Source organism: Sinocyclocheilus grahami, unplaced genomic scaffold (assembly GCF_001515645.1).
Source record: "Sinocyclocheilus grahami isolate Dianchi unplaced genomic scaffold, SAMN03320097.WGS_v1.1 scaffold33.1, whole genome shotgun sequence".
NCBI lineage: Eukaryota > Metazoa > Chordata > Actinopteri > Cypriniformes > Cyprinidae > Sinocyclocheilus > Sinocyclocheilus grahami.
In genome coordinates this window covers 3458040-3471025 of record NW_015505212.1, presented here as the reverse complement: position 1 = coordinate 3471025, position 12986 = coordinate 3458040, and the positions used below count along the sequence as shown (strand labels likewise).

General features: G+C 37.1%; 1 protein-coding gene across 1 annotated transcript; it reads right to left on the bottom strand.

Annotated features, from left to right (window-relative positions):
- Nucleotides 1–2484: 2484 nt before the first annotated feature.
- LOC107581279 (UPF0577 protein KIAA1324-like homolog) lies at nt 2485–11299 on the bottom strand. The gene is made up of 19 exons (XM_016266779.1): nt 11070–11299; nt 9073–9193; nt 8539–8728; nt 8294–8441; nt 7995–8084; nt 7570–7675; nt 7293–7442; nt 6922–7010; nt 6654–6834; nt 6424–6552; nt 6148–6238; nt 5949–6051; nt 5724–5861; nt 5369–5632; nt 5112–5285; nt 4567–4756; nt 3542–3638; nt 3362–3463; nt 2485–2512 (listed from the first exon to the last, which is right to left on the bottom strand). The coding sequence occupies exons 1-19, from the start codon at nt 11247–11249 to the stop codon at nt 2485–2487; spliced, it is 2571 nt and encodes an 856-aa protein (XP_016122265.1). The 5' UTR covers nt 11250–11299.
- Nucleotides 11300–12986: the final 1687 nt, after the last annotated feature.

Sequence of the window (12986 nt, the reverse complement as noted above, 5' to 3'; positions counted from 1 at the left end):
ATATATATATATATATATATATATATATATATATATATATATATATATATATATTATAAATATTGGCTTCAAATATTCTGATTATTTTTAAGGTATTTCAAATTGATTTCACATTCGAAAAGTGTCACAGCTTACCCCACTCTTCCCTGCTTTCATTTGTTTCAGTATGAATGTGTTTATTTGTAAAAAGTATGTTCCATGTATGAGAGGGAGAGTCTGGACTAGTCATCTGCTCACTCTGGGGCTTTGTGTCCTGGTGACTCTCTTCTCATCTCTGTCTACTCTCTCTGTTTTCTCATTCACTGATCTTTTCAAAGTGCATCTGTACTGCTGGGAGGCAAATGAGCTGTCCTACTCCGCCTACTGTCAGGGAAGAGAGGGAGATGAGATCAAAGGATGCAGGATATAGAGGTTAGGAAATCGAGGGGGAGAAAGACCTAATAATGGCCTCTTGAAAACAAACAGTATCATGCAATGGCACCTAAAAGAGTGCAATGAGGGTTAACTTATAAGCCATAACCTCTGTAAACGGTTTGTCGCTCCTGTCATTTTCCTAAAATACACTCCTACTCGTATTTGTGAGTGCTATAGGTATATTTTGATCCACAGATTAAATAGTTGCATCTTTACACAGTATTGAATTATCAAGATAATTTATTACCAAATGACATATCTGCATTACTGTTTAATCAATATATTATTTTAAATAAAAAGAAAAAAAATGTTTTAAATAACTTGTTCTTGTCTGACATGAATATTACAAAATAACTGCCTCCAAAAACTAGGTAAAATATGCAATATTCATATTTCAGCATACATTACAGTGAAGCACTGATAAGCTGAATAAAAATAAGGATTTTTAGGAAATACATTGTGCAGACATGTTAAATAAATGCATATTAGTGCCCAGTTTTATGTATTTTTTATGCTAATATTTGCGAGTGCAAACGTAATTTGTCCATTGGCTGTCTAGTAGATCTCACACCATGGGATATTCAGATAATTGGTCCCTTTTTCAAACTTGTGGACTGCACTCATACATTTAGGGGCCATCGATTTTTTTTAGGTAACCAAGGAATAAGCCAGGTGAGTCACATCTTGTGTTTACATATGGGTGTTACAATATTTTGCATTTTTGTAATTCATTCTACAAGTCATTGACTCTAAAAGACTGTGGACATTTACTTACATGAAGTATCTTTTAGTGAAATGCTAACAAGCAACGTTCTCAGAACTTTGGCTAACGTTAAGGTTCTCTCAAAGTTAAGAACAAATGTTCTTTTAGTAATGTTAATATAATGTTCGTTCAGAGTCTTTACTAATGTTTTAAAAACATTAGCACAAATGTGTTACTTATACATCATTCAAGGAATGTTTTATTTCGGAAATGTTTTTGTTGGACGTTATCTAACATTTTTTAAATATCACAGAATGTTTAGAATGTTCAGAGAACAAATGTAAAATTCCCATAATGTTTGGAAATTTATAAAATGGAAAGTTCCCTTAATGTTTAAAAAAAGGTAAAACGCTTTAAAAAAAACTGGACATTTTGAATGTTCAGAGAACATTCAGAAATACAGTAATATTTTCTGAATGTTAGCAGAATGTTCTTTTGAACATATTGTTAGCTGGTCTGGAGAGTTTTTCTGTATGCTTTAACACAATTGCTCCATGTTTAAAGCACTCTTAAAGTTTATTAAAGCATAAACGGAATCAGGGAGTAAAACAACATATATTTCAACAACTTTATACAGCTCGAAATACACAACAATACAAAATACAAAGTAGAAAACAGTATCGTCTCTTGTTCTCCTCAGAGGAGAGATGTGGAGAGAGGATGGACCTCTCTGTAATTCATAAAGGAAGGGGCCTTTCTTCTCTCTTTTAGATCTGCTTTGTGATATTTGGCAATGGCGTTGAGATAAAACTAAAGAAGCTCTGTGTGGAGGTAAGTCTTTCTGTCCTCCATCTGTTGGCCAAACACTAGATATATTTGTATGAATGCTAGTGTGTGTGAACAAGCAGGAAAAATATACCTTAAACCTAAAGAAATTCTCTTAAACATACTTTTACACGCATACCAGCAAGCATACAGTTTTTCAGGCTTACTTTGCAGTATAGTGGTTTCAATTGTTCGCACACACACCATGATGCAAATGTATCTCTGATGTGTCTGTGGGTGAGATCGTGGGTGTATTGTTATTATATTGTGATGTGTTTCAGAAAGCAGTTCTTTGTAACTTTTGAAATGTTTTAGCGGTATATATGTGATACAGTTACTTTATGGGGCTAATTTTATTTTAACTAGAGAGATTTACTGCTTTTTGACTCACAACACATTGTATTGAGACCCTACAGAGATGGGTTCAGAAACATTTGACGGGATGGCTGGAAATATTGAGAAACTGGAAAAATTTAGGGAGGTCTGAATACTTTCCGTACCCACTGTATGTCCACTTATGGTTATATCCATACGTACATTATTCATTTCAATGAATATGCTGGGCACTTGCTAAACACACAAACACAATTAAAAAGTGTTTTTTCGTGATTAACGTTACCACATTGTCTATTCTTAAGCAATTAAAATTGTTTGTAAATGTAATTAATCAGTCCGACAATTTTTGTGGATGCTATTTGTAGCTGAATGATTCATTTCAAGGCATTCCTAACCCAACTCGCACGCAAAATCAACATTTCTCATTTCACACACAGAAAACGTGCATTTGAAAATGCAAATGTGCTAAACACACAAACACAATTAAAAAGTGTTTTTTCGTGATTAACCTTACCACATTGTCTATTCTTAAGCAATTAAAATTGTTTGTAAATGTAATTAATCAGTCCGACAATTTTTGTGGATGCTATTTGTAGCTGAATGATTCATTTCAAGGCATTCCTAACCCAACTCGCACGCAAAATCAACATTTCTCATTTCACACACAGAAAACGTACATTTGAAAATGCAAATCTGCAAGCATTCAATATTCATTGCATATTTCCAACTGGCCTGCAAACCTCTGAATGCTATTTGTATTAGCATTTATATTAATAACGGTGTTTCACTCATGGGTAATATTTCAGCTGTTGAGCTTCGATGATAATTCACCATATACAAAGAATGCATATCATGCAAATTTGAAAAATGCTCATTTTTGTTACTTGTTATTTTTGTCTGTGTTAAAAAAAGTTAATTATCCATAAAGAGCGTTTTTCTCCATATACTGAGACACTCTGCTATGCACATTTTAATCCGTTTATAAAAATGCAAAAGCATTAAACATATTTAATGTGTTTACTTGGTCCTAAAATACATACATTTGCAAACAAATACAGATAATGAACATAGAAACACATGCACCTTGGCACAGTGAGCTCCCCAAGTCCACTCTTCTTAGGATTGCAACGTAGAGTCACGACTGTGCTACGGCCGTTCAGACAGGATGCTGTGGGCTGTGGAGAGCTGAGGAGAAAAAAAATACTTTGTGTTATAAATGTAATATCATTGCACACATCAACTACCTATTCTTTCTTTATTTACCGATAGAAGAAGTTGATATCTGGAACTTTCCATGAAGACTTGGGAAAGAGGTCTGAGCTGACAGTGACCCCATCCAGACTATTATCAACAGAAGCTCCTGAGAAATGGAAGCATGAAGGAAGTGAGACGAGTAAGCAGTATAACACCTCTACTCTGAATGGAGCTAAACACAAAAGTGCCATATAGTCTTTATTATACATCACATGTAGTGCACCAACTTTTTACTATGAGGGGCCAAAAATCAAATATGATTACAATTTGTACAATATTACAATTTGATTGTAATATATCCAACTATATTATATTAAAATTTACATTTTTGCATGCATATTCTCTGTTATAGTGCATATACACACTTTCTGCCATGAAGACTTGGGAAAGAGGTCTGAGCTGACAGTGACCCCATCCAGACTATTATCAACAGAAGCTCCTGAGAAATGGAAGCATGAAGGAAGTGAGACGAGTAAGCAGTATAACACCTCTACTCTGAATGGAGCTAAACACAAAAGTGCCATATAGTCTTTATTATACATCACATGTAGTGCACCAACTTTTTACTATGAGGGGCCAAAAATCAAATATGATTACAATTTGTACAATATTACAATTTGATTGTAATATATCCAACTATATTATATAAAAATTTACATTTTTGCATGCATATTCTCTGTTATAGTGCATATACACACTTTCTATTTCAAATAAATGCTGTTCTTTTGAACTTTTTATTCATCAAAGCATAAAAAATGTACCACAGTTTCCATAAAAATAACTGAAGACTGTAGGAATGGCTGCTGAAAATTCAGCTTTGCCATCACAGGAATAAATTACACTTTAAAATATATTAAAATAGAAAACAATTGCGATGATATCTCACAATATTACTGTTTTACTGTATTTTTGATCAAATAAATGCAGCTTTGGTGATCATAAGTGACTTCCTTCAAAAACAATTAACAATCTTACTGACCCCAAAACTTCTGAACGGCAGTGTATGTTAAATACCATTAAAGAAATACACTCACCAAGGAAAGTGTCAGCCAGGCTGATAGACTGTGATGACAGGGATGTTCTGAAGCCCCGTCCATCTGCAGGGATGATGGTCGATTGGCACACAAAAGTCTGGACGAAATTGTTAAGGTCAGCCGATTCATTTTGCAGGTCCTTACTGGACAGATCCGTGACATTGTCAGTGCACACCGCCACCTTCCTCCCCTGCCATAGAAAGCAAATATGCAAGATGACTTTGTAGATGATCTTAAGCCATTTTCTATCAAAGCAATCTATTTTTAGTCGGCTAAAGATAGGAATGTTTGCATGTGAGAGTACCTCAGCCCCACACAGACTGATATTAAACTGGTGGTAGTATTTAGTTCCCTTGGATGTGAAACTAGGCCCGTTCATGATTGACCCCACTGAACTCAAGGCACTCAAGTCGTAGGTCAGCGTTTGGTTCAGCTCCATATACATGAAGGTGCAGTCGTTAAAACACAAAGAGTGCTCCTGGACACACATAAAACACATTTTGCATGTTATAGCTAAAGATAGGAATGTTTGCATGTGAGAGTACCTCAGCCCCACACAGACTGATATTAAACTGGTGGTAGTATTTAGTTCCCTTGGATGTGAAACTAGGCCCGTTCATGATTGACCCCACTGAACTCAAGGCACTCAAGTCGTAGGTCAGCGTTTGGTTCAGCTCCATATACATGAAGGTGCAGTCGTTAAAACACAAAGAGTGCTCCTGGACACACATAAAACACATTTTGCATTTGCAAGTGTTAAAAACCAACATAGTCATGCATTTTCTCTTGGTCTTACTCATACTTTGTTGCTCTTGCTTCCAGGACCGCAGGGCTGACAGGCCTCCTGGCCATAAATGTGATGCCCAGAGAGGAAGGTGTTGGATGGGCACTCCTGGCACTGGTTGGTGTCTTTGTTGATGAAGTGTCCAGCAGGACAGGGGACACAGGAAGAGCCGTCCCGCTGACTCATCATAGCACAGGCATGGCAACCAGACGCTGAGCCATCCATCGCATTAGTCACCGTGATCGAGTAGATCTTTGCAATGTCATTTACATACTGGCGCACCTTGGAGAGAAAAACACAGCGAATGAGAACTTTTCCACGTGACAAAAAGGTACTTTAGACTAATTCCTGTGATTTCTAGGCGAATACTTACATCAGAGGCTTTGTTGGTGCGTTGGAAAGCCCATGTGTAAGAAACCGAAGCATTTTTGGTCATGATGTGGGTGTATGCTTGTCTCAATTTAGTCCCTACCCATGATTCTACAACATTTGTGCTCTTCCTGTTGACATCCTATGGAGAAAACACATTGATTCGGTTGCAGATTAACTTGCAGATTAATTCATTATAATGACTATTTTGGTTCAATTATCATCTTACTATCATAAAATAGAGTTCACACTCTGTGCTGCAGTTGGTCTCGAAGATAAATGTGATTCGGCTGAACTCAGTAGCTGAAGCATCGTCCACAGAAGTAGGAAGTCTGAGAGAGAGAGAGAGAGAGAGAAAAAGAGAGGCCACTTGTACATGTTCTATGTACAACAAACATTTTAACACTGGAATTATAGATCTGACTCACTTGAATCCAGGCACTCGTAAATTTAAGATGAGGTAATCATTATCTGAGCCGCCCACTCCGCTACGAATGTGGTCGCCAGCCACCTCCCAACCTACAGAAGCAAATAGGCATCGGGTAACATGTTTGACCATTCTTTTCATTCTTGTTGTAGAATTATTATATAGATGCCATATTTATGTCTTCATATTAATTAAAAGACTACACTAAAAAAATATTAATGAATCAATGTTCACTCAAAAATTGCTAGTAAATTTCACAAATAATTAAATTTCTTACCATTCATTTCATCACATTTGGAGTTGCCCACATTAAAACAAGAAGTTTTCATATTCCTCGGCAGGATGTTCCACCACTTGTATTCATATCCTAAAGAAGGTTCGGTTCCTCCCGGGCATCTTTGACATTCTGTGCCAAAAGGAATCTTCTCCATTATTCACCAGTACCAGTAAACCAACAGTGTTGCATAATACACGAGTATGTATCTATGTTAATGCATGTCTATATACCTGTGGTGCCATCAGAATAAGTGCCTTGACGGCAAGGTAAACAGGTGGAAGAGTTGTGCATGTAGAAGCCTGGATTGCAGGGTGGACAGTCCTCTTTCTCTCCAGAAGGGGGCAGTGTCACAGAACCAGTCACATTCTCCATGCACACCTGAGGCTCCACCCACCTGTACAGTATCTGGGTCTAAAATAATACAGCAATATAAAAGTGAACAAATTATACACACATAATTTACAACAACAACAAAAAAAATTCTGCATTATAACCTACCTTGCCGTCACTATCACAGGCCATGTGGATTTGAAAATAGTCTTTCTCTGAACAAGGAGGTCTCTCTTTACACTGTGACCATCCCTCCTCTAGAACATGTAGAGAAACATTAGGGTGACCATACGTCCTCTTTTTCCTGGCCAGAAGTTCTAAATTGCCTAAAATATCCAGATTTTGGCTTTGTTTTCCTATTGACATGCTCTGTGCAGTCCTAGAAGTCCAATTGGACAATTATGTACAATGTCTGCTTGCTATAGTATATATTGTATTGGATTCATGCTAAAATGATCGCAACAGATCAGATGCAGATCGTTTGGTAAAGCAAAGAATGTTAGAAATCATCTGAATGATTGATTTTTGTGTGTTCGTACGGGAGTACTGTGTCTTGGAGCATGGTGTACACGAACTGGCTCCCTTTCCAGAGTAATTGTTCCTGGGGCAAAGGTCACATGAGGAAGAGCCTGGGGTTTTACTGAAGGTGCCCGGCCTGCATGGAAAACACTCTGACGTGTATGCCACACCTGCTCACAAAACATGTAAAAAAAAATATATATGACCATAAAATATCACAACACAAATTGTTCAGACTGCATCTGAATTGAGGGTGTGAGACACAAAAGTAGACATGATTTCATCAGAATCTCACACCTTCGATCTGGATGTTCTTCAAAAGGACCGGTTTCACTGGTTTCCCACCCAAGAGCATTCCTGTGGTTCTCCAATACAGAATATTAGTTCCCGACTTCAGATTTACCTGTGACATGCAAAAACAGCTACATTAGACATTAATACCGCATAATCCTTAACACGATAGTTCACCCAAAAATGAAGATTCTGTGATCATTTTATCACTTACATTTGGTTCCAAACCTGTCTCTGGAAAAAAAGATATTTGGTAGCTAAACAGCTAAAGTGTTTTGTTATCAACATTCTTCGAAATATCTTCTTTTGTGTTCAGCAGAAGAAAGAAAGTCATACAGGTTTGGAACGTCATGAGAGTTAATAATGACTGAATTTTCACTTTTGGGTGAACTATCCCTTTTAATAAGAATAACATATCCAAGATGACTAACCGTATGGGTTCCCCACTCTCCATTAGTGGTGAGTTTGATCCATTTCTCACTCCCTGTCTGGTCCATCTCCTGACATTGGTCATTCTGAATCTGCACCAAAAATTAAACATATTATTTTTTAGAGATAAATGTTCACTTCAACATGGTGAGTTTGATCCATTTCTCACTCCCTGTCTGGTCCATCTCCTGACATTGGTCATTCTGAATCTGCACCAAAAATTAAACATTATTTTTTAGAGATAAATGTTCACTTCAACACATTTGTAGAAAATAAAAAAGATGTATGAAGTAAAACACACAAAGAACTCAAAGAAGATGTTGCTGTCGACATATTGATAGTCAAAGGAGACGGATCCCTGCTTCATGAGATGCACCGCGTACACCAGCGCTACTGTGCAGTCATCACGATTGGATTCCAAGTGAGTTCCCTGAGCTGTCCATGAAGAGCTGCAATTGAACAGCACAATGTTAACAGACAGATCCAGATCAGAAAATACACTGCGAAAGATTAGAGAATAGAATATGCTGGTATATATAAACATACTTGTTGCAGGTCATTGAGTCGTCCCCTGAACCTCCTGAGTCCATGTATGTAGCCAAACTGCTGAATCCCGCAGGAATGGAGTCCCACTGATCGAAACGCACGCCGCTGCCCAATGAATAAGAGCCGGCCACACATGATGTGCACTGCTGGGATGACATCTCTAAAAACTCCCCAGCTTCACAAGAAAAAGCTGTACAACAAGTTAGCATAGACTGTTTGTTTACTGACACAATACCAAGGATCTCAAAAGTATTAGGACATATTTGAAACTCCCCAGCTTCACAAGAAAAAGCTGTACAACAAGTTAGCATAGACTGTGTTTGTTTACTGACACAATACCAAGGATCTCAAAAGTATTAGGACATATTTGAATTGCTTAAATGTCATTGCTTTTGATAGCAAAATATAAAACCAAGGAAACGTTCCCACAGTGTGCTTGGCTAACTTTCTTTAGGTTAAATGTCACTTGGTTTGATAGTTTAAGTAATGCAATGTATGTTCATTAAGAGTGTCTATATGTGGTTGTTTTCTTACTGCAGTCTGTGCCTCTGACAGGTTCTGGAAGGCCCGAGCAGCTCCCCTGTCTGTGAGGAATGGCAACTCTCCATCTGGAGCCCGTGCTGTCACACTCTGTGTACTCAAAGTAGTAATCTGTCTGAAACACACATACAGATATCGACTTATTCAAACATTTACATCAAACACAGGTTATGGTCAATAAAAGTGACCTTTTTTTCATAAACCAGCAAGAAAAAAAGTATTTATTTACAATCTTTTAATAAATAGATTTTTTTACATATAATATTATATAATAGTATTTTTTTTTTACATTTTGTAATGTTACTACTACTTAATGTATGAACTGTCTGAAACACACATTCACACTGACATATTCAGACATTTACGTCAACCACAAATTATGGTGATTAAAAGTGACCATTTCATAAACCAGTAAAGATAAAAAGTTTAATATTTTTTATTATTTTTTTTAATCTTTCGCCACTGGAACAGCTTATCCCAAAGTTTACTTTACCCCACGGCTACTATTCTGTCTTAAAATACATACATACATACATACAAAATCATGGGCAACATTTATTTTTACATGCATAAAAAAGGTTTTTAGAAAAAATTAAATAATAAAATGTGTGCTCTTCTCAAACACAGGCAGCTTTACAGAAATTGCCCTGTCAAAACACATGGTCATGTGACATAATTTGTGCCATTTTCTTTTTATATTAAGCAGGCAGCACATCTTATATTATATTAACCCTACAGTTTCCAAAAAACACAAACTCTCAGGTACATATAACAGATTACATATATTGTGTGGGGGGTGGAGGGGGTGACAGTCTGTCTATCTGCCTTCTGTCCCTGGACAGTCACCAGGGCAACGGCCAGGAGCCCTGTAACTGTTGTCATGACGATCACTCATTGCTTTTGGTTGTGGATGGTAATGAATTAGAGCCTGATATACACTGATAACAACCTGAAATAATGAGGCCACTAAATACCTCCTGTGTGTGTGTCTTTGTTGACAGATCTGATATGCAAATCAGTGTGTGTCCAATGCTATGAAACGCAGCGATTGTTCTCTGCTCCTTTAGGGGCCTGCTGCACACTCAAAAGCCAAAATGGACTGGATACACAGGTAAGAGCCATTACATAATTTAATATACCACCATAATACAGTGTAATGAAGTTGTTGGCAACACTGCCTTCAGACAGTTGATAAATGCATCCCACTGGAGGTGCCTGTCATCTTTGTAATGCTTGGTTACAGCACACACATTATCACTAATGGTGCACCTGCACCTGCCACTGTTACCCAGCCTCCCCCACAAATGCTCTTAAAGGAACAGTTCACCCCAAAATTAAGATTATTTCATTATTTCTAACCCCAAAACTGTATTTTAGATATATAGCGGAATGTTTTTCTATAGAATAAAAGTAAATGGTAACTGAGGCTGTCATTCTGCCCAGCATCCATCTGTTCATTTTTGGGTGAAGTGGCCCTTTAATAACATGCGCGTCTTTGTATGCAAATATGGATGAGGCAAGAACAACACCAGTCTTTTCAAATCAAATAGAGGGATCCAGAGAGGTTGTATTATTATGTTTAAAGTTCATATGAATCCATTTTTACAAGCACTAACGCAACTGCATCGCGTAACACACAATAATCGAGCTGCCATCTGATTGGTCATCATATTATATGATCCTCGTCCGTAACCATTTTAATGGCAATAACAAGATGTTCTTTTTGACTTTTCATTACGCATTTTGTGCATACACATAATTATGTTTATGTTTGTGTATTAAAAATGAATAATACAATTCATTAAAACATGAACAGATAACTAGCATTAAAGACAAGCTCACAATCATATAAGATTAACATTTTAGTATTTATTTTAATAAGTTAAATGTAGAAACAAAATGTGCCTACGTCGCGACTGGTTTAAAACTGTCATGATAAAATAAAATAGGCCTATATATGTTTTACAAAAAGGTAACATGTTGTCGTTTACCTCTTTACACTGTGGCAGGTTGCCTGACTCTGGTGCGCAGAGGATGAGGGTTACAAAGCGCACAAAATAACAGGATGTCCAAAGCGCCCTCTTCTCCATCTCATAAAGGCAGGAATGAAAGGGAAAAATAAATGCCAAGGATCCGCAAAAAGATAACGAGGTTTCGTGATGTCTATGCATAAACTAGAGGCTGAAATGCGAACAGGCTGCGCTCTGCTCAACGATAAGCTGCTACTGTAGTTGCGCCTACTGACGTTACGCCTGTCTGTCTCCCAGTCCGTTCACATCTGCTTCTTTTATTTAGGCCAACTTAGCCTTTTTGCTCAATTTCAGATGAACTAATGATAATGTTCCTAAAATAAAATTAAAAACAAATACATAAATAAATAACAAACACTCGACGATGTTCTTTTATTAAAGTGACCCTTAGTAAGAAAGCCATGCTGGGAGAGCATGACAGAGACAATAGGCAATAAATAATTCAGTAATATTACACCATCACGCAACCTTATTTATTTATTGTCAGGATGAAAAGAAAACAAGGTGAAAACAGGAAACAACAATGCAACTGAGCGAAAAAAGGAATTGCATAAACATCTGCAAAATCTTTGTATGTGCACACAAGCTTGATTATCCTCCTTCCAGGTGTGGAATACATGTAACTTTTTTTCGTTGTTTATTTATTTATTGCCTTTTGGCCTGTGCATGCATTATTGTAAGAACATCACCAGTGATTATAATATTTTTCACGCTATTACAAAGATGAAACAGATTACATTTCTAAATCATTACAGCAAAAAATACAAGCTTGATTATCCACCTTCCAGGTGTGGAATATGGCATTTTTCACATTCTAGGACTGTACAATAACTCGAATAAGCAAACTCGTTGTTTATTTATTTATTGCCTTTTAGCTTATGCATGCATTATTGTAAGAATATCACCAGTAATTATAATAATTTTCACGCTGCAAGCGGGAAATAGATATACAGGAAAGTTACACATTTTCCATTCTAAATCATTACAGCAAAAAATGTTTCCTTATTTATTTGAAATCAGTTATTGTAAATCAAATTGCTTTGTTCTGGCAGCGCTTTCCTTGGCAAACAAACAAACAAGCGTGGTTTAGGCATTTTTTCCCCCTTAAAGATATGCCAAGGTACACTTGAATAAGCCATTTAAAGGGGTCATATGATGCGATTTAAAGTTTTCCTTTCTCTTTGGAGTGTTACAAGCTCTTGGTGCATAAAGAAGATCTGTAAAGTTGCAAAGACTAAAGTCTCAAATCCAAAGAGATATTCTTTATAAAAGTTAAGAGTCAGCCACGCCTACCTAAAACGCCTCGTTCTAACACGCCCCCACATATCTACCTCACTATGTGGAAATATTAGCATAATGCCGCCCAAATGTGCACGCAAAGAAAGAAGGCATGGTTTCAGGAACAGCAGTAGTGTTGATGCAGCATGTCAGGGAGACGCTGTGTGTTTCAGTTCGAAAGCAAAAGCACTTTATTTGGCCTTCCGGAAGTAGATGCAATTAGGAATCATTGGTTAAGATTTATTTACAACAGAACAGCACAACCCAGATGTTCGAATTTGTGCAACGCATTTTATGGACGACAGTTTTTTTAACCTAGAAGAGTACAAGGCTGGCTGTGCACAAAGGTTATTTCTAAAAAATAAAAAAAAGGGTCAATTCCGACTGCTATGACAATCTGGCCCTTCTGAATCAGCGACTGTAAGTATGTTTTGTTATTAGTTTAAGTATTTGCTATTGACTGTTCAAATGCGGAGTTTTGTGCAACGCAGAGTAACGCATTGTGTGTGTGTGTGTGTGTGTGTGTGTGTGTGAGGGGAACAGGGTCACATCACAGGAGAGTGAACTGTCTGTCACGCGACTCTGTTCCCCTTTCGGGCT